This window comes from Molossus molossus, unplaced genomic scaffold (genome assembly GCF_014108415.1).
Source record: "Molossus molossus isolate mMolMol1 unplaced genomic scaffold, mMolMol1.p scaffold_m16_p_13, whole genome shotgun sequence".
In the NCBI taxonomy this organism is placed as follows: Eukaryota; Metazoa; Chordata; class Mammalia; order Chiroptera; family Molossidae; genus Molossus; species Molossus molossus.
Window position 1 is genome coordinate 82111101 of NW_023425348.1, and position 27003 is coordinate 82138103.

The 27003-nt window shown below is 52.8% G+C and overlaps 1 protein-coding gene across 9 annotated transcripts in view; it reads left to right on the plus strand.

Moving 5' to 3' along the window:
- Positions 1–423: 423 nt before the first annotated feature.
- DGKZ (diacylglycerol kinase zeta) overlaps positions 424–27003 on the plus strand; it is a 35360-nt gene continuing 8780 nt past the window's right edge. The window contains exons 1-6 of one of the 9 annotated variants that reach the window (XM_036257624.1): positions 424–666; positions 23888–23999; positions 24283–24378; positions 24703–24780; positions 25906–25962; positions 26376–26444. In XM_036257624.1, the coding sequence (XP_036113517.1) occupies positions 485–666; positions 23888–23999; positions 24283–24378; positions 24703–24780; positions 25906–25962; positions 26376–26444 (594 nt within the window). In that variant the 5' untranslated portion in view covers positions 424–484. Of the gene's footprint in view, positions 671–2510; positions 2866–22818; positions 23570–23887; positions 24000–24282; positions 24379–24702; positions 24781–25905; positions 25963–26375; positions 26445–27003 lie in introns of those variants that run through there. The other 8 variants (XM_036257630.1, XM_036257628.1, XM_036257626.1 and 5 more) reach the window with 8 other exon arrangements.

Consider the following 27003-nt stretch of genomic DNA (forward strand, 5'->3'; position numbering starts at 1 on the left):
CACATCTTCTAGCTCCATTCTAGTTTCTCTTCACCCTGCCACTGTCCCATATGCCTGACCCTTGTTAGAAGGTGTGATGCTCACAGAGGTGTTAAGGAGAGAGCTGTGTGTGGGCTGAGTACTGCCCTCCAACAAACCCAGTTGTTGTGATAAAGTGGGAGGCCTCAGCAGGACGAAGAGGTGAAGATCAGAGGGTTAAGTGGATAGGAAGGCCAGGCTGAGGCTGAGGTTCAGATTCCAGCCTGGGCAGGCCTGGTGGCTGCCTAGCAGCCTCTGACTCTTGGGGCTGTCTCCTGGCTACTGGGCTGGGCTTGTCCTCACCTGCCTCTTGCTGTCCTGTTCAGCTCCTCTTCCCAGCCAGCCTCCTGCCCCAGCCAGCGGAAGGCGCCTAAAAGGACTCTGGTCCTCTGCTGGGGCAGTCAGCTGGTCTCTCGCAGGGCCCCCAGTCAGGAAGTACCAAAAGAGGAAGAGAGTCGCCGGCAGGATGAGCGTACTGGGGGCTGGCCACAGTACCCAGGGAGTCTGCAATGAGGCCACAGCTCTGGGCCCAGCGGAGGCGGAGGCGCTGGGAAAGGAAGAAGGGGAGCGCCTGGGGGCACTGAGGCAGATGTGGCGCTACCGCTCCTGGGACGTGCCACAGATCCCAGCTGAGGCCCCCCAGACACAGTAGGTACTCAAGGTGGCCTCCAGCCCTCTCTGAATCTTCTTTCTGGGATGGGGGGTTGTAGCAGAAGTGGGGTTACCCAACCACTGTCCAGCAGCTCTGCAGAGGCTCAGAAAAAAACAAAGGGGTTCTTGGCAGGGTGAGGGAAACTCTGATGTTTGAATTGCTGGGGGGCAGTGTGGTGGAGGGGTAAGTTCACAGGAGGCTAAGAGTTGACGGCACTGGGGATCTGGGAAGAGGAGCCTCCACAGGAATGGGGCATTGGATGCTGTCAGACCTTGTGCAAACTCACTGAGGTCTTCAGCTGTCTCTGGTCTCCCCCCTCAGTACTAGGTGTCAGAACCATTGGGAAAGCTTCCAAAGGGGCCCATGCACCCCAGGAGGACAGCCTGTGATTTCACTGCCCTTCTGGCCATCCTGGCACCTGCTACTGGCTTAAAGGGTTGGTGCCTCATCTCCCTGGTTAGATCTCTAGGCCCACAGAAAACTTTAAGGAAGCTGGAAGAAGGTTCTGAGCTTCTGGGTGCTTGCTCTTTCTCAAAACCATAGGATTTCCCACAGGTCACAGCCCCCAGCATGGGCTTTATGTGGCTGCCTAAGTCTGGAAAATGGGCTGCCAGAACCCCAGAGGCGAGCGTGAAAGTAAAGGTGGCACAGGATGGGGCTTTGCAGAGAGGAGCACAAACAGAAACAGCGGGCAGATGATGTGGGCATCAGGGTGGCAGGATTTGGGAGGAAGAAGACCATAATCCCCAGCTTCCTGGCCTCCCTTTGTCAGCCTCGCAGAGGCTATCAGAGCTGCCCGATCTGCTGGCTCCCAAGTATGTGTGCTGGCTGTGCCACCACAGGCAATGGCTCTGGTTCTGATTGCTTTCCTCGTCTTTAGAAGGGACAACCTCAACTGCCCTTGGGGTGTCTTTGTGAGTGTCTGAGAGGTCTATTTCTGGTGGGTGATATGTGTGTGAGAGGGATGTGGCAACGTGTAACCATTGTCCTGGGGGTGTTTGTACAAAGGAGAAAGGTGTGCATGTTCTATGTGGGTGTGTATGTTGGTGAATGAGTGTGGTCCTTATGTGTATGTATTTGTGAGAGTGTAAGAGGTGTGCAGGTGATTCCTATAGTGTGGGAGAGCTACAGGTTTTGTTGGATATTGTATTGGGGAAATGATATTTCTTAGGAGTATGCAAAAGGGTTGGAAGCAACTGTGAATAGCTGTGGAAAGATGGATTTGTATGAGAAATGTGTACATTCTTTGTTAGTGTATGTGAGGGTCACTTTGAGTATACATTTCTGAGTGTAAGAGGCTGGGGTAGGAAGTGTTAGTTTGAGTAATGAGTGAACGTAATTGTGTGAGAGACGTGTTCTGTGTGTATGGAGAGCACTGAGTGACATTTTGTTCCCGTGAGCGTGATTTGGGAGAGCCAAGGAGGTAAGGGTGGAGATTGAATGGCTGTGAGCGGGCACTGGTTGTGCGGTCTATTCTTGTGGCGGTGGGAGGGGAGATGGTGACAGCCGCCCTCGGGTGTTCACCAGTGATCAGGTGGGTTGTTTGGGGGCAGGGTTAAGAGGAGGAGAAGGTTGTGTGTGTCTGGGTGGGCGCAGTGCGGCTGTGTCAGGCAGGGGATTCTGTGGGATCCAGGCTGACCGGCCCAGGGTTTCGGGGAGGGGGCTCGATTGCCCCGCCCCTCGGCCCCGCCCCCTCAGGGAGGCCGAGAGGGTTGCTGAGCGGTCGGCGGCCAGCAGAGGGCGCCGCGGGCGGGTGCCGCCGCGCCACCGAGGGGGCGTGTTTGGCGGCGGGCAGGCAGCAGCCCAGCCAGCTATGCGGGGTCCTGCGGCCGCGGCTGGCGGCACTTCCTGGAGCGGCAGCAGCCGCTTCCCGGGCACTTGGGCGTGGGGCGCGGGGGCGCGCGGCGTGGGGCGGGCAGAACGAGCGCGCGCCACGGCCCCGGCGGGCGGCGCCAAGCCGGCGTGTTGAGCCCCGGCCGCCGGCCCGGCATGGACGTCTCCCGCGGGCCCGCAGCCGGCCGGGGCTAGGGCCGGATGGAGCCGCGGGACGGCAGCCCCGAGGCCCGGAGCAGCGACTCCGAGTCGGCCTCCGCCTCGTCCAGCGGCTCCGAGCGCGACGCCGGTCCAGAGCCGGACAAGACAGCGCGGCGCCTCAGCAAGCGGCGCTTCCCAGGGCTACGGTTCTTCGGCCACAGGTGAGCTGGGCGGCGGCGGGGCGGGCGCCGCGGCACCGGGCGATACCGCGCCTGACACCGGGAGGCACTCCTCGGCCACCTCAGTACTGACCGAGTGCAGGTTCCCCCGGGCTCCGGCGGTACGTGCTGTCTTGGCGGTGGCTCCGCGTGGGGGATGTCCCCCAGCGTCCGGCACCGGCACCGAGTGGGGGTCATTCCCCGGGACCGGCAACTTAGCGCGCCTCTTCCGTGGTACCAAGGCGGGGTCGCTTCCAACTCTCCAGCAGGGAGACCGAGTCACCTCAACCCTGGCACCAGCAGGTAGGGCCCCCGGACTGGTCACTCACCCTTTCTTGGCCCCGACGAAGTGGAGGGTCGGGTCGCCCCCCTGGACCTTGGTGGGCCCGGCAGCCTACCACCAGCTCATGACATCTGCAGAACATAGCCTGGCTGATACTGTCAGGACACATGCCTGTCCCAGGGCACTGTCACGGATCTCCTCGCTCGACGTTCTAAGCCTCTCCTTGGGGTTGGGGTGCCTGACTACCTGTTCTGCCGTGCTCTTAGTTAGCGCGGAGACCCCGACCTCTATTTCTGCTAGGTGCCTCTCCCCCTACCTTTCAGTCCTTCCCTTGCTGGGAAAGGAATGGGGTGGGTTGCAGAGTGGAATCTGTGCTCACTGGTCAAGCCCCACTTCCCCCCACCCCAGCACACCTCATGCCTCTTACAGGGTTTTGACCAAGACCCTAGTGAGGAACTGGATGGGGAGGGTGTGGAAAACTTGCGAGCAGGCAGCTCATGGCAGGTGTGCTGAATATGGCTGGGAGCTACTTCCTGCCAGTGCAGCCCTGGTGTAAGGTGAGGGAAGGTGGAGCCCACGAGTACCCCACCTGGCCCCCTGGACTTTCTCCTGACTGCCCCCTTGCCCTCCAGTGGCTGAGGAGCTTGCAGCCAATCAGCTAAGGACCCCAGGGCCAACTCATACTGGACTCTGACCACTTGGAGTCTGCCCAAGGCCTCTCTCTCACTTTTCTTCAGTTGTCCAGGCTTCATGGCTTTTGGTCCCCCTGAGCTTTACTCTGTCCCTTCCCAGGGTAGACTTTACCACCAATAACATGGGCAGTTTTCTCCTGTTGTGCTGGTTGGCATCCCTGTAGTGCTGACCTATGCCCTCTGCCTGCTTTACTCTAGCCAGGACCCTGCTCTTTGCACCTGCACTGTGTTGCCAAGCACACCCACAGATCTGGAGCCTCACACTGGCAGATGGAGCTCTGTGAGCTCTTGTGAAGCTATGTGGGCTTCAGTGTCATATAAAACGGGAAGGGAGCACAGCTTCCAGTACCTCTGTTTTGTCACCCACAGCCCTGCAAGATGGAGCAGTTTACACCCAGCTCTGCAGGATGTAGCCTCCAGTGTTCACAGGCTTCAGAGGGGGAGGGAGGGGCTCCACCAGAGGCTTCCTGTCCTTGCCCACAGGGTACCAAGTGTTGAGTTGTTCTGACCTGTGGCTGTGACCCTTCTGAAGGGCACAGGTTTGTGGATGTAGGGATGATCCTCAGGCACATTCAGGAGGAAGAACAAGAAGCAAGAAAACCAATTAAGTACCTTTATATACTTTTCTAAAATAAGCAGGATAGGTGTTAGTTCTCCATTTTTATAGATGAGAAAAAAATACACTCAAAAGTATAACTTTTCCCAGGGTCGCATAGCAAGTAAGAGGCAGAGACAGAGTTTGGACTCTAGTCTGATTCCAAGACCCACATCCCTTTCTCTATACCAGGTTCCCAAACAGGATGTCACAGTGACCTAGGGAGCTTTAGGAAACACAGATTCCTAGATCTTACCCTTGGCATGTGAGACTGCAGGTGGGGCCTGAACATTTCTTTACAGCTTCCCAAGTGTTTCTGATGTGCTACCAAATTTGCGAACCACAATATCACATCACTCTGGGGATGCTAAGTGATTCATAGGATGCTTAATGAGAAGAAAATAAAAAACATCTCTGGAAATATGTAAAGAGTATCTCCTGTGTAGTAGCCCTGTCCTGGGGAAGTGGGGCATTCATAAATGAATACATTTGGAAAACCCAGTAGAGTTAGGGGGAGGGCAATGGAAGAAAAGATTTTTCCCTGACAGGCATGGAAGCTCAGAGAATCAGATGCCCACTGGGACTGACCTCCCTCCCCTCACTTTGATTAGGGGGGAGTGAGGACAAACATTTGGAACAGTACACCTCCCCTGGGCCCTACCCCTTTAATGCTGTTTATTTGGTCCTGCCACCTTTACTAGTTGCCAGTCTCAGGTATTCCTTTTGCCCCAGCTGAAACCAACCCTCCATCTTTTCCTCAGGCTCTGTGCTCATTCTTTTAAAAAAAAAAAAAAAATTTTTTTAATCCTCACTCGAAGATATGTTTTTATTGAATTTTTAGTGAGAGAGAGAAAAACATCAATGTGAGAGGGAAACATCAATCATTTGCCTCCCGTACGTGCCCTGATTGGGGACTGAACCTGCAACTTGGTATGTGCCCTTACCAGGAATTGAACCTGCAACACTTTGGTGTACGGATATGCTCCAAGCAACTGAGCCACCCAGCCAGGGCTCCGTGCTCATTCTTTTTTTTTTTATCCTCACCCGAGGACATTTTTGCATTTAACTTCAGATAGAGCGGGAGGAAGAGAGAGAAAGAAACATCGATGTGAAAGGGACACATCAAGTGGTTGCCACCTGCACGACCCAACCAGGGCGGGGGACAAACTGCAACCGAGGTACGTGCCCTTAGCGGGAACCGAACCCGAATCTCTCTGGACTGCAGGCTGATACTCTAACTGCTGAGCCAAACCGGCCAGGGCTCTGTGGTCATTCTTAACCTGGCTCTTGCTTCTTGTTGGGTGTCCACCTTCTGCATTTCCCCATCCTTCTCTCCTACCCTCTCACACATACCTCAAACCTTGGGTGTGATAAGTGAGTAGATAGTGGCTAGAAGGAAGTGTCCAGGATAACATAGATTGGCGGTGGCTGCTGAAGCCATATTGAGAAGTCTGCATTCGGCTCCTGGCTCAGTGGTAAAGTTCTGTAATTAATTAGTACTCCCTGCTGTGGGCTGGTAGGGGTAACTAGTGATGGTGCCTGGGTAGCATGTTTGCTTCCCTAGTTTAGTCAGGTAGAAAAGTCTCTGATCAGCAGCCTCTTTGTCATCTTGTTTAAGAGACTTTTCCTTAAAGCCCACCTCAGCCCCTCACAACTGGCTTTACCCTCCTGAAATCCAGGGAGCAGTTTGACCCCCCTCCCTATTTTATTTTATTTTTCTTTATTGATTTTAGAGAGAGAGGAAGGGAGAGGGAGAGAAAGATAGAAACATCGATGAGAGAGAACATTGATTGGCCGCCTTCTGCATGCCTCCCACTGGGGATTGGGCCCACAACCTGGGCATGTGCTCCGACCGGGAATTGAACTGGCGACTTCTTCGTTCATGGGTTCGACACTCAGCCACTGAGCCACATCGTTTTTAGTCCAGTAAGATACAAAGCTAAGTCATGATTCTCCTCCGCTCCATTCCACCTTACCTGTCCTTGCTGGGAATCATCAGCACCCTCCCAGAAAAGGAGATATATAGGCCCTACCTTAATTTCAGAGCATCTGGCTTTTCCTCTCTCTTTACCATTCAGGTTGTATTGGCCTAATGGGTGGTCAATCAGAAGTGGAGGGATATTGACTCTGACTCCTCCCTATCCTCCAGCACCCACCTAGAGGGAAGACTCACTTATTCCTGGCCTGGGCCTGGCAGCCTGACCCTGGGCAGGTCACACAGTTAGTGGATTAGCTGGTTTACCCCAGGGGTGTCAGAAATTCCCTGGCACTTTTCACAAGTAGACATAAGGTGCCTCAGCCTGCAGAGTCCCTGGGAACCTGCTGTCTGGCTCTGCCACCCTTGCCCTTCATTAAGTGCTCAAAGTCATTAGTTCCCAGAGAGCAGGAAATGCACCTGTGGAACAAGTTTGAGACAATAGGTCCCATTTAGAGGTGATGCCCCAAGGCCCCAAGTGAGCATGGTCCCAGAGTCCACGTAGGCAGAGGGTACCTGCCAGGCAGCCTGAGCAGAAACAGCTTCAGTTTGGGTTGGTTTTGCAATGATTGGGAGGGACAAGTTGAGGGATGCCTCACACTGAGACAAGAATATCTGTCCATAGCACTGGGATGTCTGGAGCAAAAGGAGCCTCTTTGAGTGGTTTGTCTTGCTCAGGATAATACTGGGAGTGGCCCGGGTGGCCAAAGGAGGCAGGTGCAAGACAGTTTAGGAAGAGAAGAGGGCCTCTGTGGCTGAGCTTTGCATCAGCTCACCTCACTGGGCATATTCCCCATGCAACAGCATGTGCCAGTGTGGAGCTGGCCAAGGTCAGAAACTGCGATAGGATTCTCAGTCTTCCCTCCGCTGCCACACACCCACCAGAGCCTCTAGCTTACAGGTCTAGGAGGAGATGGGCAACTCTTGTCACTTTTTCTCTGTGCCATACTCCAGAAAGGTCAACTCTCAGGATTCAGAGCTGCCCAGAACTCTCAAGTTGGCAAAAGAGAGCACAAGAGTGGGTGTCTTCCCAGGCAAGGATAGAGGAAGGAATGAGGGACTCTAGTCAGAGAAAACTAGGCCCTGGGCATCTGAGGTGGGGAGAGACAGTGACAAACAGGCTTACACTCCTTGGCTTCCTGGACCCTTCTCCAGGATTCACCAGTTACCACCCAAGCAGAAGAGGAGGTGAGTGGGCGTTCTGGCCCTGAGGTTTGGCCTGTGCTGGACCCTAGGAGAAGCAGATATTGGGTCCCTATACCCTTACAAAGGCAAGAGTGAGTTTCAAGTTCCAGAAGCTGATGCAGTATCCTAGAGTGACACAAGGGGGCGACAGCCACCATTGTGGGGAGAGTAGGGGAGGAGAGATTCCCCTTCCTGCTAGTCCACTTGCACCAAAGACCTGCTGTGGGTGGACCCACAAGACACCTCCTACTGGTGAGTTACCTAATACTCTGTCTGCAGGGTGGAGCCAATCATAATGTAGCAGAAGGCAGGTTGAGCATGAGCTTCCACATCACCTGGCCCAACCCCTCCTTCCTAAGATCCAGTCCCAGTGAGGTGGCCTTAACTGGGCCAAGGTCTCACAGCTAGCTAGCAGTTATCTGGGACTCCAGTGCAAGTCCCCTAACTCCAGGGTTATGTCAATTTGTACCACATTGCAGGACCCCAAAGCCTTCCCTGCTTTCTGAGAAAACCTCATCTGGCACCTTTCAACCTGCCCTCTGCCTCTCCTCCTGGAGGCTGCTGCCGCCACCTGAGCAGTTCTCTAGGTCAGCATGGGAGGGGACCGTGTGACTAAGAAGGGGGACCTGCTGTACCTGCATCCAAGCTCCCCATCTCCCCTTGTTCCTGGGTGGGATTAGTGTGGTACACTTCCAGGTGGTACCAAGTACGCATTTCTTGCTCCCCTGGATTGCTTCCCCTGTGTTTCATGTGTGGGGCTTCTGATATCCTTAGGGTATCAGCCCTACATAGGGCCTGCAGTGTTGTTCCCTACCCCCATGGTTCTCAGCAGAGGGCCTGGATGGCATTCGGTCAGAGGTGGCAGCCTTGAAAGGCAATTTCAGGCGAGGAAAAGGTAGGCCAGAGCAGTGACCAAGTGCCCTGGAGGGGCTATCACTCTACCATCGTTCTTTTTTGCTTCCTTCCTCAGCTGAAACATCAAAGACAAGGTTAGGTGATAGAGAGAAGGTTTGAGTGAGACCAAGGGTTCTGTGGCCCAGGGAAAGGGGGGGAGGCTGAGATGGGCACTCCCACCTTTCCCTACATTCCCCTGCATCCAGCTGAGTGACGTGCCAGCTCATCTTTCTCTGGCAACCAACAGTTTCCATAAGCTTATAAATCCATCACCTTCATGTAATCTTCACAACAACCTGTAGTTAGTTGTTTTTATTTATTTTATTTTATTTTATTTTAATCCTCACCCGAGGACATGTTTTCATTTTTTGTTCAGATAGAGTGGGAAGGAAAGAGAGGAAGAGAGAGAGAGAAACATCGACGTGAAAGGGACACATCGAGTGGCTGCCACCCGCATGACCCAACCAGGGCCGGGGACAAACTGCAACCAAGGTATGTGCCCTTAGCGGGAACGAAACCCGGGTCTCTCTGGACTGCAGGCCGATGCTCTAACCGCTGAGCCAAACTGGCCAGGGCTACAGTTAGTTTTTCTGTACCGCAGGCCGACGCTCCAACCGCTGAGCCAAACCGGCCAGGGCTATAGTTAGTTTTTATTGTCGTTTTACAGATGAGAAACCAAGGCTCAGAGAGGTCAGGAGCGTGGCCCAGAATCACACAGCTCTCACTGGAGCCGAAACCCAAGGATCTTTTCACAATGCCAGGCTGCCTTACTTACTAGCACTCTTTTCTTTCATTTTTTTATTTTCCCATCCCTAAGCTGGTGGAGCCTGAAAAGGGATTTGGGGGCTCCATGAGATTGAATGAGAGAATTTTGTCTCGTATGGCTGTGGAGTAAGATTCATGAAGTGATCTACTCCTGGACCCTGAGGGAGAACTGTCACCAGGATCCTAATTTGAGGGAGAGCAAGGCTGAGCTGGAGGAGACCCTTGAGTAGGGAGACTGGGTTCGTCAGCAGGTTGTCATGTGGCTCCCTTACTGGATCTGGAGTAGATGGGCAAGTCTGTGACTTTTTCTCTTGCTTTTAAAGTACAGTGAGCGGAAGACTCAAGGGACATGTTTCAAGGAGCCCCTGATATCACCCTGGGATCAGTGGGTGGCCTGTGACCTAGAGAGAGATGCTTAGGAGGACATCACAGTGCACGGGGCCTCATCTCTTCCCAGTACCTCATCATGAGATGTCTGGAGAGAGAGAGAGAGAGCGAGTGCGGGCCCAGAACCTTCCCCTTCCACTTTTAGTGGCCTCCTCTCCCTTGTTCCTGGCAGAGTGCCAATTCATAGCTCCCACGTAGAGGCCTCTCTCCTGCCAGGGCTGAGCCCAATCACAGCACATGCCAAAATAGCTGTCTGAGAGCCTGGGCCTGCTTCGCCCACGCCCCAGCATCTCCTGGGTTAACAGCTTGCCTGTCTCTCCATCCCCCTTCCCCAGATTGCTGACATTTTACTGAGGTGGGGGTGGTTGTGAAAGGGGCAAGCTGGTTTCTGCTCCCCACCCCACACAGACACCCCACTAATACTACCTGCCACCCACTCACCCTCCTCTGAAAGTCCTACTTTAGGGGGAAACCTTCCTTCCTGTCCCACAGACAAAGGGTTTCTATTATGAGACAGTATGAGGAACACATTCAGGGTTCTATACCATCCATGGAAGACCCAAGGCAATATCAGAGAGCTGTTCTCCCTCTGGGTATCTTTAAAACATTATTTAAGACTAATTTAAGCCCTGGCCAGTTTCAGTGGTTAGAGTGTCAGCCTGTGGACCAGACAGTCCTGGGTTTGGTTCCCACTAAGGGCACGTACTTGGGTTGCAGTTTGTCCCCGGCCCCGGTTGGGGGTCGGGTGGGTGGCAACCAATCGATGTGTGTCTCTCATATCGATGTTTCTCTCTCTTCCTCCCTCTCTCCCTCCTGCTCTATCTGAAGATTAAAAAAAAAAAAATGTCCTCCAGTGAGGATAAAAAAAAAAAAGACGAATTTAAAAACACTAAGTATTTTACAATTAGAAAAGTGTACAGAGTAATGTAACTACCAGTTAGCTTGGTCAGCTCTTACTTATCATTATGCCATGTTTGCTTTAGATAGAGCTAGAGGCCCCATGTCTCCCTCCCCCGAGGAAACCACAATCTTGATTCTGTGTTTGTATTCCCATGTCTGTTTTAAAATTTTTCCCTACATAGGTATCCATAGCAACATATAGCACTGTTTTGTACGGCTTTGCACTTGATTTATATGCACTTATACTTTACCTATTCTGAGTTTAGGTTTTTCCTATTGTTTTGGACATTTAACCATCTTGAAACATGAGCTCTAGTGAACCCATTTTAACTGCCATATACTATTTCTTTTTGTAACTGCACAGTTGCTTATTTGCCCAGTACCCTGTCAGTGGGCGTTTAGGTGGTTGGCAGTTTTGTTGCCCTTTGAGCAGTCCTTCAGAAACTGTTCTGGTACATGTCTCCTTGTGTGCTCTCCCCACCAGTGCTTGGTTACAGAGTGGTGTATCTTTAGCTTAGATAGTTGTTGCCAAATTGCGTTCCAAAGTGGTGGTCCTAATTGTTAGGCCTCTGGAGTTATTTTCTTTCTTTAAAGTTTTGGTAAACTGCCCTGGCCAGTTTGGCTCAGCGGTTAGAGCGTCGGCCTGCGGTCCGGAGAGACCCGGGTTCGGTTCCCGCTAAGGGCACGTACTTCGGTTGCAGTTTGTACCCGGCCCTGGTTGGTCGTGCGGGTGGCAGCCACTCGATGTGTCCCTTCACGTCGATGTTTCTCTCTCTCTCTCCCTTCCCCTCTCTCCCTCCCACTCTATCTGTACAAAAAATGGAAAAATATCCTCGGGTGAGGATTAAAAAAAAAAAAAAAAAAAAGTTTTGGTAAACTGCCCTGGCCAGTTTGGCTCAGTGGTTAGAGCGTCAGCCTGCGGTCCTGAGAGACCCGGGTTCGGTTTCCACTAGGGGCGCGTACCTCGGTTGCAGTTTGTCCGCGGCCCTGGTCGGTTGTGCGGGTGGCAGCCACTCGATGTGTCCCTTTCACGTCGATGTTTCTCTCTCTTTCTCTCTGTTCCTCTCTCTCCCCCCCACTCTACCTGAACAAAAAATGGAAAAATGTCCTCGGGTGAGGATAAAAAAAAAAAAGTTTTGGTAAACTGAGGAATTGGTTACCATGAACAAACACTTTCTCTTTTGAGCTTGCAACAACCCCATGAGGAAGACATGGTGGGTATTTGCCCCATTTATCAGATGATGAAATTGAGGCTCAGACTTGGCTTGAGGTCATATAGCTGATCAGAGGCAGAATCCCTCTGGACCTTTGAGTCCAAATCCTCAGAAAAGACCACCCAGAGCCTTGGCCGGTTTGATTCCATGGTTAGGGCATTGGCCCACAGACCAAAGGGTCACGGGTTCGATCCCCGGCCCTGGTTGGGGTTGTGCAGGAGGCAACCAATGTGTCTCTCTAACATCAGTGTTTCTCACTCTCCCCCTCCCTCCCTTCCACTCTATCTTAAAAAAAAAGTCAATGGAAAAATATACTCGGGCCTAGCTGGTGTGGCTCAGTGATTGAGTGTCGACCCATGCATTAAGCGGTCGCTGGTTCAATTCCCAGTCGGGGCACATGTCCAGGTTGTGGGCCCAATCCCCAGTGGAGGACATGCAGGAGGCAGCCAATCGATGATCTCTCTCATCGATATTTCTCTCTCTCTTCTCTCCCTTCCTCTCTCTCTCAAAATCAATAAAGAGAAAAAATTTTTTTGAAGAAAAAAAATATACTCGGGTGAGGAATTAACCCAAAAAAAGACCCACTCAGAGAGATTTTAGGCACAGTTTCTGCCTCAGATCCAGGGGGAAACATCTCTATGTGGAGTACATGGAAGCCTGGGGACAGGCTGAGGCCCCAGAAGCTGACAGCTGATTGTGAGAAGATCTTCGAGAGGATGGAGGAGGGAACAACAAGATCAGCAGGTTCAGAGGGGTAGTTAAATTTTGAATGAGGGATGAGGGGGAAATGTTGCTCCTGGCAGATGGGGAATGGGAGCCTGCTGCAGATACAGGAGAAGGCAACAAGAGGGACTGGTCACAAGAGAAGAGAGATGTGGGGGCCAGCAGAGGGTTTGTAACACTCCCAGGAGGGGGTTGGGATTCTCGGAGGGAGACTCATCAGAGGGAGACGTATATCGGCATTCCCATCAGGGATCAGTTTCAGTGTGTGCCTCTGAGACACAAGAGCTCAGCCCAAACCAGAAACTTGCTTACCCGGTGCTGGCAGGAAGGCCTCAGGAGCTGGCCAGTTGCTGGGTCACTGTGCTGGCCTGAAACCCTTTGCTCTCTGTTTGATCCATGAGATTGAGCCTGGACTTTTCACTTGTCCCTCCATTCACTCTTCAAACCACTTCCAGCACTTCTAGACTCAGGGGATGCAATTACGGGCAATACATGGTCCCAGGGGCTCACAGTCTGGTTGGGGATACAGACTTGTAAACCAGCGCTGATGGCCTAGAATAACCAAGGGAGGACTCAAGCGTGGGAGTAGCTGACCTTTTGGGAAAGCGGGTTGGGGAGAACTCTTCCAGCAGAGCCGATGTCTGAGCTAACTCTGAAAAGATGAGAGGAAATAGATGAGGTGAGTTCACTAAGTGGAAGAGGGGTACTATAGTTCAGGCAAAGAGACTACCAGTTGCCCAGTGCACAGGTATGAAGAGACCCACAGTGCTCTGTTTGACAGAAGCATTGAGAGGAGGTGAGAACATGGACCTGAGTAGACTCCTGGGTTGGAATCCCAGCTCTGCCACTTACTAGCTACATGACTACAGGCAAGTCTTTTATTTCTTTTTTAATCCTCACCTGAGGATATATATGTATTTTTTAATTTATTTTCAGACAGAGTAGGAAGGAGGGAGAGAGGGGGAGAGAGAGAGGAACATCGATGTGAGAGGGACATATAACTGATTGTCTCCCACATGACCCTGACCAGGGCCAGGAATGAACTGCAATCGAGGTACGTGCTCTTGACCAGAATCGAACCCAAGACTCTTTGGGCATGGGCCAACGCTCTACCCACTGAGAAAAACCGGCCAGACAAGTTTTTTATTTCTTTTTTAATTAATTTTTTAAATTTATTTCTTTATTGATTTTAGAGAGAGGAAGGGAGAGGGAGAGAGAGAGAAACATCGATGAACTGTCTACCTCCTGCATGCCCCCCAATGGGGATTTGGCCCACAACCTGGGCATGTGCCCTGACCATGCCCAGGTTGTGGGCAGAATGGAATCGGCGACCTCTTGGTGCATGGGTCGACGCTCAACCACTGAGCCACACCGGCCGGGCCAAGTTTTTTATTTCTTTATGCCTCAGTTTTCTCGTCTGTAAAACAGGGATAATACTATTTTTCTGAAATTAAATGAGTTAATATTTGTACAACTCTTAGAGCAGTGTCTGACACAGAAGAGTTATGTATTTGTTAAATAAAATGTAAAAAGTTTGAAAGGAAGATGGAAGAGGAGCTAGGCACAGGGCTTTGCATTTTGCTCAGCTGACAGTAGAGATCCAGTCAAGGGTAAGTGGATGCTTTAGAATGAATTCTGGTGGCAGTGGGAGAATAACTTGGAGAAGAGGCTCTAAAACAGTGGTTCTCAACTGCCCTACTGCGGAGACCCTTTAATACAGTTCCTCATGTTGTATGTGGGCAGACCCGCATGTGGGTGGACCCGCCTGAAGATGGATAGAGGAGCGGTGTCTCGCTTCCTAAGACCATTGGAAATAATGTGGTTTCTGATGGTCTTAGGCGACCCCTGTGAAAGGGTTGTTTGACCGCCAAAGGGGTCACGACCCACAGGTTGAGAACCGCTGCTAAAGGGATGAGTCAGTTACTTCGCAAACATTTCTCCAGGACCTACCAGGAGCCAAACCCTGAGACAGGGACTCAGGAGAGACTGGGGATGTTTCAGCAAGAAGCTCCGAGCTAGGGTCCTGGCCCAGCCCCCAACAATCTGAGGCAGCCCCTCCTTTGCCCACCACCCTTACCCTGTAACTTTATGTCACAAAATCCTGCTGTCCAGATTGTATAAGGAAAGCCATGGAGAACATAGAGTGGCGATGGCATTCAGCCCAGAAAGGGGCCTCACCTGTCACTCTTTGGGTCCTTTGGAGAAGAGAGGAAGGTAGCTGTTAAAACAAAGGCTGTTGCTATCCCCTTGTGCCCAACAAAGAGAAGTGGTCGGGCCCTGGCCAGTTTGGCTAAGCGGTTAAAGCGTCAGCCCGTGGACCAGGGCGTCCCGGGTTCGGTTCTCGCTAAGGGCACGTACCTCCGTTGCAGTTTGTCCCCGGCCGCGGTTGGGGTCATGTGGGTGGCAACCAGTCAATATGTCTCTCTCACATCGATGCTTTTCTCTCTCTCTTTTCCCCACTCTCTCTCCTACTCTATCTGAAGATAAATGCAAAAATGTCCTCGAGTGAGGATTAAAAAAAAAAGAAGTGGTGGGGCCAGTCTGGATTTTGTGGTCAGCCCTTGGGTGTGGCACCTAAGGTGGAGGAAGCTCTTCTCTTCCCTTATGGCTCTGGCCCCTCCTCCATGAAATTCCCTTTTCCTTCCTCCTGAGCTGATCAGTACTGGACTCGCTGCTGCGCACTGTGCTTGGCATGCCCAGGTGCAGTAGACCTTCCCCTGGCTCCCTAGGAGCTTGTGGTCTGGTGGGTAGGAGGAAAGGGCATATGGATTTGAAAGAATCCGGACTTCCAGGAGTCCAGTGGTAGAAGAGCCAAATGGGTAGTGTGAAGTTATCAGTGGGAGGGATGTATTCTTGGCTGGGGCAGCTGTGAGCAGGTGGGGTTTTGATATTAGGTGGGGAAGGAGACCAGTCAGAATTCCAGGCAGAATGTAGGCCATGTGCAAGGACACAGCAGTGAGCTCAGGCACAGCCAGAGTGGGGGTGGGGTCAGCAGAGAATAGGTTGGCTTGGTTAGAACCAAGGGTTTCTGTCAAGGCATAGGAGGCTGAGTTAGTGCCACCCTATAAGAAGCCACATTTGCCAGACTGGAGGATTTGGAATTTCTGCTGGATCGGTGGTTCCCAAAGTATGATCAAGGGTAAGGGTCTAGACCCCTTTAGGGGCTTGGTGAGGTTGAAACCATTTTCATAGTAATAAATTTACAGCTGCCATGGTTTCTGCCCTTTTTACCGTGTTAATATTTGTACTGATGATGCAGGAGCAGTGGTGGGTAAAACTGGAACCTTGGCACAGATCAAGGTAGTGGCCCCAACATAAACTAGAAGCCATTGTGTACTTCACAACACACTCACAGCAACAACAAAATACACGACTCTTTAAATACTCTGTGTGAAGAAATGTGAAATATACATAAGGCATTTGGAACGCTAATGGTGGTTTTGAGAAGCACGTTTGCAAGCTGTACTAGTCACTTTTCTTCAAGAACACCATTTTAACTGGAAAGAACACCTGGCAGACAGAACTCTTCCGAGCTGGGTATTTGGCAGACATTTTCTCAAAATGAATGAAGTGAGCTTGTCACTTCAAAAACAGTATCAGTATTTGTTGCTAATGATAAAATGTGAGCTTTTGAGTGAAAATTAGATTTTGGAAACCTTGTATCTAGAGACTGACAGCTAGCTTCCCAGGACTTAGAGTCTTCTAATGAGATCAGTAGTGATTTTAGCAGGTGTGATTTTTTTTTATGTTGTATAATGAAATGTGTCAACATTTGGAAGATCTTCATAACTCAGTAAAGCAATATTTTCCAGTGACTGATGTTTGATGTTACAAAATTCAGAATGCAAGATAGACCAGTGAAAAGTTCATTGGTATGGTTTCAGATACCACATAGCCACTAACCTTTAAGAAACTACCACTTGTCATATTTTGATGTAGTAGTAGCAAAGAAGAATATCCGTAATTGCTTGAAAAGGCTATTAAAATACTCCTTCCTTTTCTAACTACATGTCACTGTGAGGCAGAATTTTCCTCATATACTTTATCCAAAACAACATAGCATAACAGATTAACGACAGGCAGATACAAGAATCCAGCTGTCTTCTGAGGCAGACAGTAAAGAGATCCACGAAAATTAAAACATGCCACCCTGCCCAGCCGATGTTGCTCAGTGGATTGAGCATCATCCCATGCACCAAGAGGTCACCATTTCGATTCCCAGTCAGGGCACATGCCTGGGTTGCAGGAGGCAGCCAATTGATGTTTCTCTCTCATCAGTATTTCTGTCTCTCTCTTTCCCTTCCTCTCTATCTAAAAAAAAAAAATCAATAAAAACATTTTTAAAAAAACATGTCACCCTTCTCACTAATGTTTTTGTTTTAGAAAATATAGTTCATTTATCACAAAAGTATGTTATTTATATTAATATATAATGGACTTACTGTTTTTAAACAAATTAATATTTTAAACATTTCTCAGTTTTAATTTCTAATATGATAAATATCAATAGCTATAACCTGCATAAATAAAACCTTTTTGTGATCCTTAATAATTTTTAAGAGTTGTAAGGGGGTCCTGGGACCAGGAAGTTTGAGAGCTGCCAGCGAGGAGTGTTAAGACAGTGATGGTTCTGGGCAGGATGGCTGTGACATGGACTGGCCTCTCCTGGACACAAGCCAGAGTGGCTCTGACAGGCCCCCTCCTCAGGGCTTGGAGACCCAGCTCAGCCACTTCTGAGCTGTGGGCAGTCACTGTCCTCCACGGGGGAGCCTCTGGTGCCTGTCAGTTTAGCGGGGACTGGACTGCCGCCCTTGCAGGGGAATTATAAGCCTCCTGTCTCAGTGCTTGTAAAAAAGTGCTTTGTAAATTGTAAAACTCTTGACAGATATTTATTTTTGTGGGTTTTTTGTTTGGAGCCAGTGCTTAACTATCTCAGACACTTTCCCCAGACCCCTGAAAACCTGTCCAGAGGTGCAAAAGGTGTTAGGTGGCCAGAAGGGGAGCCTGCCTGGCCCCTACTTCTCCCTCCCCAGACCCCAGACCTCTCCCTACCCCTCAGCCTAGGTAGGGGCTGTGCTATAACTAGTGCCAGGTGAAGGGGAGGCTGTCACTCTACATGAAGACTATGTGCCTGTGTGTATATGAGCACCCCACCCCCAGTCCACCCACTGCCTGCTTGCTGCAGGGCCTGGAGCTGCCGCTGGGAGAGGAAGTGCAGTCGGTTACCAATTGGGTTATTTTCATAACGGCTGTCTGGGGCGGGGGGGGGGGGGGGGGAGGTACAGAAGAGCAGCCACAGCCACTTGCTCTCCAAACTAGGACTTGCTCAGCCAGAGGCCGGCAGCCTGGAGCTGGAGCCAGAGCCAGAGCCAGGGCTCGCCTGCCCAGGGGGACCCTAGCTCCCACCCACTCGCCCACTTCCTGCCTGCTGCCCTGCCTTCAGATCAGGTCAAAGGGGGCTTCCCCAACCTTTCCTTGCTTCCTCTCTCTTGTATCTGTCTGGGTGGGTCTAGGGAGGGGTGGATTGGGGTGGGCCCAGGCTGACCACTATCCCTAGAAAAGCTCCTGAAGCTGATGGAAAAGGAAAGGGAACGGGGAGGTGGGTTGTCTGCCCCCAGCCAGGACAGACCCAGTGAAGGTAAACATTACTGGCCTGGTTGCCGCCTTTACCATACAGGCCCACCTGCTCTCACTGTTTCATTTTTATTTTGTTTTGTCTTGTTTTGTTTTTGGTAGGATCCCCTTAGTGAGTAGAGGTGGGGAAGTTGGGACCCTGCCTCACCAGCCCCCAGACATGTCTCCCTTCCAGCTGTCCCCACCTGGGAACAAAGCAGCCAGAGGGGGCTGCTGGGAGTGGAGTCCTGTCCACAGCATGGTGTGGGCACTCTGACTGAATCCCACAGAGGGTTTTGTATGAGCACCTCTGGAAGCAGAGAAGTCCCTGGGGGCCAGGCCTGGTACCAGGTGCAGAGGACATTCCTCATAGCGTGAGCAGACACCCAGGTGACTAGCTGCCAGCCTCTGTTCCTCATATGGTAGGTGGTGGCCACACTGGGTACTCCTGCTTCCTTTTCTGGGTTCCCATCCGAGCCATGGGCAGAGACAAACTCCAGGAGGTGGCATGATCCACGTCTGGTGTTTGCTGTGGGTGTAGGATCTGCCATGTTCCTGCTGTCTGCTAGGTATTGTATCATCAGGTACCTTATACCAACATCTCATCAGAATATCCCTTATGCCAACCTTCTGAACTCTGTGGTATCGTCCCGTTTTGCAGGTGAGAACCCTGAGACTCAGGAGGTTAGTTGATCGGTCCAGGAAAGCAAAGACAGATAGAGATTTCAAAGCCTTGGAGCTTTTCCACTTGAAACTAACATAGAGTGTGAGATAGTGTGGGCTGGGAGGCCCAGAGTCCTGTTCTTTGTAGCTGGGGCACTCATGCTGCTTACTCCCTACTGGCAGCCGCCATAACTCAGCTGCTTGAAGCCAGATGCCTGTTCATCCAGGGTGCATGGCCAGACACCACCATGCATGTCTGACCTGTAGCATCCATCCAGCTGGAGGTTGATGGGGCCCATGAGTCTTTCCCCATCTTGTCCCCTCTAGGTGGGACAGGCTTCCCCCAAGCCTTCCACTGGGAGGCTGAGGAGCAGCCAGTTGCTCTACTTTGGGTGTCATAATCCTGTGGGGGCTTCTCCAGTGTGTTAAAGGTGACAGCATGAGGTGAGAAGCTGTGGCTCAGAGCTGTGCTGTGGGAAAATGCTGGGACAGGCCTGAGGCCAGCCTGGGCTCTCACCAGACCCAGAAGAATCCTCAGCAGAGTTAGGAAGTCAAGAGTCAGGCAGTTGCTGACCAGAGGACAGAGGTTTCTATGGAGACCAGAGGAACAGGAAGCATGGCATTTGGGCGGGGGAGGGGATAAAGAGGGGGTGGCGATAATCAGGAGCATAGAGGCTTGGGTGCCTGGCAGGAGAGCTTATCATAAAATGTCAAATCAGCCCGTCTTAACAGCCTCCTTGGACAAATAAAGAAACTGAGGCCTGTGAAGGGACAGCTTTACACATGGTCACACAATACTAGCCTGGCCTGCCTTACTCCCCACTCAGAGTGACTACACCGTCAGATAGCCGAGGAGACTCCTGGACAGATGTGGACTTGGGCTGCCCAGCAGTGTATGGGCCAAAGTGCTATAGGAGCTTGTAAGCTGCCCCCGTATCTTGAGGTGGGTGGGTAGGCAACCTCTTCCTCCTGGCCTCTCTTGTCAGGGTGGGTCTAGGGCAGCAGACGGGGCCTGCTCCTCAGACCTCACCACTGCCCACAGAGCGCCTGCACCTCCCTCCCCCCACCCCCACTGACTGGCCTTTTGTTTTCTGGGTGACACTAGCATCAGGCGGTGTGTCCGGGTGACTAATCTCCAGGCTAGGCAGCTGTCACAGGGCAGCCTGACCAAACGGGTGGGGAAAGCTGACACCCTGGGGGGAGTGTTGGCAAGCCAGTGCCCTGGCAGCAATGGGTAGCTGTGCCTTCAGGCTTCTCTTCTTGGGTGCAGAGCAGACCCTGAGTCAGTAGACTGTGGTTTGGGTTCAAGTTCTTCCACTGACCAGCTGTGTGACCTTGGGCATATTACTGTACCTTTTCAAGCCTCAGTTTTGTCATCTCTGTTTTTTGTTGTTGTTGTTGTTTTTCTTTATTGCTTTTAGAGAGAGAGAAAGAGAGAGATAGAAACATCAATGAGAGAGAACTTTGAGTGGCCGCCTCCTGCATGCCCCCCACTGGGGATTTGGCCCACAACCTGGGCATGTGCTCTGACTGGGAATAGAACCCGCGACCTCTGGGTACATGGGTCGATGCTCAACCACTGAGCCATACCAGCCGGGCTCCTTTTTTTTTTTTAATCCTCACCCAAGGGTGTTTTTTTTTTCCCCCCAAATATTTTCAGATAGAGTGGGATGGGGAGAGAGAAACATCGACTAGTTGCCTCCTACATGACCCTGACCAGGGCTGGGGACGAACCAAACCAAGGTATGTGCCCTCGACTGGAATAGAACCCACAGCTCTTTGGTCCGTGGGCTGATGCTCTACCTGCTGAGTCAAACCAGCCAGGGCAGTTTTGTCATCTGTATAATGGAGCCATTGATCCTGCCTGCTTCACAGGCTTGAGGCGGGGATCAGATGAGGTGGTAAATTCAAGTGCTTGACCCAGGGCCTGTCACATAGTAGGTGTTCAGTAAATGGGGCCCTTATGGTTCTTATGGTTCCCTTCCCTACCATATTCCACCTTAGTCCCAGCCCTGTGGCCCAAGAGGAAAGACCCCACTCCCAACTGCATCTCGGGGGTGCAGGCTTCAAGTAGCCTTGGGTTCCAGCCTTGGCTGTACACTGACTAGCTTTGGACTTTGGGAAAGTTACCTCTTTGAGCCTCAGTTTCCCATCAGAAATATGGCATGAAACAGTACCTATTCTTTAGGGTTGCTATGGTTTGTAAAATGATATATATGTTTATAAAGGGCTCAGCACAGTGCCTGACACATGTGAGCACTCAGTAAACATTAGCCGGGATGATACTGATTTTAGGAGGCAGCCAAGAGCTCTCTGCCCACAGTGCTCACCTCCTGCCGTTTTTCCTGTCACCTACAGGGGCTGGTACTGTAACAGGCAGAGAGCTAAACTCAGGCAGACTCGAACTCTGCTTCCCAAGGCATGGCTGCCTGCACTACCCACTCACCACAGGAGCCTTAGGCACTTCGGCCCCAGCCTGCCTCCACCCTCAGAACCCCTGCACCCAGCCAGGGGTCCAGCCTGACACTGCCTGGTCGGACCCACAATGCAGTAGCAAATCAGAGTGAGTGGGTGGGCAAGTGGGTGGGAGGAATAGGTGCTAGAGTGAAGCCAGGCCTGACTCCTCAAGCCCATCATTTTCCCACCGTTTGTCCAGGGCTCCCACCCACTACGCCTAACTTCTGTCACGCCTTCAGCAGACAGAAGTATTTCTCCTGTGAGCCCCAGGCAGATGTCTCATGACTGTGACTCATATCTCTCTGTGGCTCTCAGGGCCCAGAAGAGCACCTGATGGAGGGACAAGGGCATCCCTGGGCACTCTGGAGGTGTTGCCCCCCTGAGGCAATGCAGGGCTTCCTGCCATTCCCCCACTGTTAGGGAGAGACCAGGCACAGGTGATCCTAGAGACCTGTGAAGAAGGGTGGCAGAAGCAGGTAAGCTGGCAAAGGAAGCAGACAGAGCACATGTTCAGGACAGTTCAAGACAGGGTGGTTTGCGCACAGATGGTCGCCAAGGGTCCTTCTTCCATGATGGTGGCTTGGGGCAGCTCAGTGTTTGGAACTGTGAGTTGGGGCTTCTAGCACTGACCTCTAGGACAAGGTGCAATTCACAGGCACCCTCAGTGGCAGAGCTGGAAGGGTCTTCAGATAGCACTCCAGACTTTCATACGTGGGGTGTTCGTACTGGGCCTCAGAGTGAGTTGGAGCAGCCTAGTTCCAGAAAACTTTACTGTCAGCCTCTCAGAGACACAGACAGTGCACAAACCCAGAATACTGAGGCTTTTCTCTGCTTCCCACTACAAAGCCCCCCAGCGAAGACTGGGGTGGTTTCTCACCCTGCATCTGCCTCTCCAGTTCTCTGAGGGCCTTGTTTCCCCAGGGTCCTCTGATCCCTGAGGCAGATGTCAGACCCTCTCTGTTTCTAGGTGCCACTCAGCCTCACCCCAAAACGGGCTGAGAGAGTCAGGGAGTCTTATCAGGACTGAGTTTCTTTTTAGAGAGCCTTGTTTTATTATCATGGTTTGGTCTGTGCCTGTCCCAGGAGGAGATACCTAACCCGAACCCACCTCTTGCTGGTGGCAAAAGGCAGATCTGACAAGAGGGAGAGCCTTGCCCTCTGCCCCTCTGCCTGTCTAGGCCAACTCTGAGCTGGAACCCAGGACTCCAGACTTCCGTTTCCTTTTTCTTTTTCTTTTCCATCAGCTTCAGGCAAAAGAATTAAAATCCTTTAGGCCAGGACTTTGTGGATTATGGTACCTGGACTGGGGAGGCTGAGCTAGGTAACTGGAAGCGCCCTCTTACCCATTACTCCTGGGCAGCCTGGGGGTATAACTGGGGAGAACATCAGTGCTCCCAGTACTGGGAAATGTGGGCTCCCCTGAGGATTCTCTGGTACCCTCAAACAGCCTGTTTACTGAGTCAGATGCCATAGTCGCCCCTCCTCCCCTCAAGTGTGTCCTCTCTGCTCAAAGGGCAGAGGTCGTGACTGGGTTCCTGGGCCCAGGATGGGCCATGGCCCAGCCCAGGTCCTGATGCTCCTGGTCTCTGTGCCCAACAGGCACCCACCTGCCTCTGCATGGAGACTTTTTTTAGGAGACACTTCCAGTGGAAGGCACCAGGCCCTGGAGAGGGGCAGCTGCGGCCCAGTGGCATGGGGCTGCCTACCAGCAAGGCTCGGCGCCGTTCCCCTGCTGGGCAGGCCTCCTCCTTGCTAGCACAGCGCCGCCGCTCCAGCGCACAGCTTCAGGGCTGCCTCCCGGGCTGTAGGATGCGGGCCCAGGGAGCCAGCCGCCGCCGCTCCAGCACCACACCCCCCACCCACAACCCCCGCTTCATTGTGTATAAGGTGCCCACCCCACAACCTGCCACCGTTGGGGCTCAGCTTCTGGGTGCACCCCTCCTGTTGGCTGGACTTGTGGGCATGAGTGAGGAGGAAGAGGGGGTCCAGGAGGAGGATGTGACAGTTGCAGCATTGAGTACCACCCAGCAAGATACCAAGAGACCTGGGCCATCCCCACATCGGGTTGCCCGGACCCTACTGCCTGTGCCCCGTTGCCTGCGTGGGCACCGAACCTCCTCCCACCGGCTCCCTGCTGAAATGGTGTATGACCCCACCCTCTGGGGCCTTCATGGTTATTATCGGCGCCTCAGCCAGCAGCGACCCTCAGGCCAGCACCCTGGCCCTGGGGGCCGAAAAGCCCCAGGCACCACAGCTAGCCCCATGATGCCCACCCGTGTGCGCCCACTCTCCCGCAGGCGCCAGGTAGCCCTACGGCGCAAGTCAGCTGGACCCCAGGCCTGGAGCGCCCTGCTTGCGTAGGTATAGCTGCAGCTGGCAGGGCAAGTGGTACGGCCTCCAAGGGGGCTGGCATGGAGCAAGGGCCTCAAGGCTCTGCCTGGTCTGAGGGCACCCCACTTTGGAACACCACACCCCAGAAAGGCTGTGAGGAAGGCTGAGTCTCCTGCAGGAATCCTCTCAGTCCTGGGCTGCTGGGTGGGAGTCCTCTACCCTCCCTAGCGCTGTCCCTGTCTTGGCCTTGGGTTGAGGTCACAGTGAGGGCAGAGGTCCCAGGTGGAGGAGGGAAGGAAGCTGAGTCACCAAGTGCTCAGCTGGCCTCAGCTGTCTCCTTTTCTATAGGAAAGCCATCACCAAGTCGGGCCTCCAGCACCTGGCACCCCCTCCTCCTGCTCTCGGGGCCCCGTGCAGCGGCGATCCAGAGCGGCAGATTCGGAGCATTGTGGACTGGAGTGTGAGTGGCTGTGTGCTGGGAGGGGCATATGGGCCACAAGAGCAGTTGGGAGTGGAGGTGCTATGGGCAGTTGTGAGAGGAGCCCATGGGCCTCTAGGGTCGGGGCAAGCCTCCTGGGGTGGCCATGTTTGAGCCAAGTCTTCAAGTGTAGAGACAGTGAAGAAAACAGGATGGACCAAAGTGGATTGAGGTGGCTGGAGCTGGTTTGTCTTGGGGCCAGGGCAGGGGCTGACTGGTGAGCTGGGTGGCAGCATGCACTGAGTATGCTCATCCCATGGTCTAGGAGTCGGCAACATATGGGGAGCACATCTGGTTCGAGACCAACGTGTCTGGGGACTTCTGCTACGTGGGAGAACAGTACTGTGTAGCTAAGATGCTGGTGAGTGACTGTGTGCAGCACACTGCCCCCTGGTGGTGGAGCCAGATCTAGCCTCCTGTAGGCCACCCCCTGCTGGCTCCATAGCTGCAGCCCTTCCAGGGGAAGGTGGGAGCAAGGCTCTCACCTGAGCACCCCTGATGTGGGCTACCTGAGGATGGTGAGAGGAACAGGAGCTGGGTTCTGATGCCAGGAGTCAGTAGTGGGGGTTCCTGGTGCACAGAGGGCAGATGTGCTGGAGCAGATGTGAGGATTTCTCCACCTGCTCTTGAAGCAGCGTCCTGGGTGGAATTACCTGGTGCCTCAGGGGCGCTCTCTTTCATACAGCAGAAATCAGTGCCCCGGAGAAAGTGCGCAGCCTGCAAGATTGTGGTGCACACCCCCTGCATTGAACAGCTGGAAAAGGTGCGTGTGCTTGCTCAGTCTTTCCTCCCCCTCCTCTTCGGGTGCTGAAGCCTCTCAGAGCACACGTGTCTGTACACACATACTTACACAAGCATCTTCTGCCAGGGGTGCCCCAGTGTGCCAAGTGGTGAAGAGCCAAGGACCCTCAAGCTGACATGCCCACATTTGAACCCTGGATCCCCCTTTATTAGCTGCTATATCCCCACTGCCCAGAGGAGGGCACATTGACTGTCACTCAACAGGATGAATTAATAAACCATGGCCATGACACCATTTTATCAATATCCAACCCAACACTTAGAAGTGGCCATCGCCTTGCTGAAGCTTCATAACTCAGCTGTGGCTGGCTCTGTCCCCTACACACTACTACTGTAGAGACCTTTTCCCAAAGTCCGTTGTCCACAGTGTGTCTACAGCTAGGGGCATGGCTGGGCCTCTTGTTTCTGTAGGGAGGTAGCAGGAACACCAGGCAGAGGGTGGGAGGGCTGCCATGGCCGATCAGGGCATCCCAGGTAGCAGAACCCCAGACCAGCATACGGGAATGGCACGAACAAGGTGGGCTGCATCCCTCAGCCCCTGATTGTAGAATAAAGCTTCCCTACACTTTGCTAAGGCTGAAGCAGGGACAGTTAGGAAAAGAGGAACAAATGCAGCCCCAGACATTATAGACCTGTCCCCACCCCCTAAAGTGAAAGGCAAACCAGGGTTCCACAGATTAGCTAAAGGTCTCCAGGGACTAATCAGCATAAGTCTGCAGGCAAGGACTGGGATGCCTGCAGGTGCCTAGGTTGGGAGCGCTGGAAGTTGAGGGAAAATGCAGGAGAAAAACCTTGGTGCTAGTGGGTGTTCTAGTGGGAGAGATGGGCAAAAAAACTCCCAGTCTCTCCTCCATCCCAAGATATTGGGCAGAGAAAGCAAAGATTCCTTCTGGCTAGTGGAGAGGAGGCAGGATGCAGGAGGACTCCTGAGAGGTGGTGTCTCACGTTCTGAAGGCTCCTGAGATCATTTGGAGCTGTCCCTACCTTGTGAGGATAACTCTGAGAGACCCTCTCCTGCATGGGTTGGCCATATGCCTGACCCTGAAGGGAGGTACTGATGTTTTGGAGTCACTGTAATCTTTCACAGATAAATTTCCGCTGTAAGCCGTCCTTCCGTGAATCAGGCTCCAGGAATGTCCGTGAGGTAAGTGCCCAAGATAGTTTAGGGGCAAGGAGACCTCAAGTTTTCTGAGCGGACCTCTCTGCAGTGTCCCCGAGTGCCACCAGAGGGCTCAGCTCTTTCTAGCCTGCCCTGGGACCCAGGGAGGTACAAGGGATGAGGCTCTGAGGTCTCAAAGGGGAGGGTCTGGCTGGCCCTGCCTGCAGAGGGGGTGGGCACCACCTGCCTCCATTTGCCTCTGCCCCTCGCCTGAGCCTTAACCCTGCTCTGGACCACAGAGAGAATTTTCCAGCCCCTTCATCTCACATATAGAACTGATAAAAGCTTACTGCAGCCCCCATTCCTCATCATTGATATATTGAGGTGTGCAGGCCATGCTCGGGGTTTATTTCCTCTACCCCTCACTCATTCTAATGATATTTCTCCTCCTCCACCAGCCAACCTTTGTGCGGCACCACTGGGTACACAGGCGACGCCAGGATGGCAAGTGTCGACACTGTGGGAAGGTGAGAGGCCCTGCCTAAGGAAGCAGCCGGCTAGCTACCCACTGGATCTGGCCCTGTGGCCTCTGAGTCCCATGCTCTGTCCTGTCCCTCGTTGTCCCTAGAGTACAGTCCCAGAGCTCACTCTCAGCCGGGTCAAGGTGCACAGCCAGTCCCAGAATACCCTAGTCTCTGGGCTGAGCAGGAGAGCAGGGAGGAAGGGTTTCTTCTAGTGCAGTGGGTCGGGACTGCTTTGAGGTCACGAGTGAGCCCTCTGAGAGTCCTGTAGACTCAGCCGTTAACTGACCAGAGGTTTGTTGAGCACCTTTTGGGTGTGGAGCACTGAGCTGGGCAGCAGGTTCCTGCCCTCCTAGAGGAGGGTCTGACTCGAAGACAGACTGCAGGCGGTCCTCCCAAGCACTGTCCACAGTGGTTTTGTTCACATACTCGTTTTTTGTCTGTCAGCCTCAGTAAGTGTAGGTCCTGAACAGTCTAGGATCCTTGCCCCTCTTGTCTCTGCTGACTCAGTGCCCAGCAGTTCTGGCATGTAGTGCCCTCAGGAACTGGAATGCACAGGGGAGTG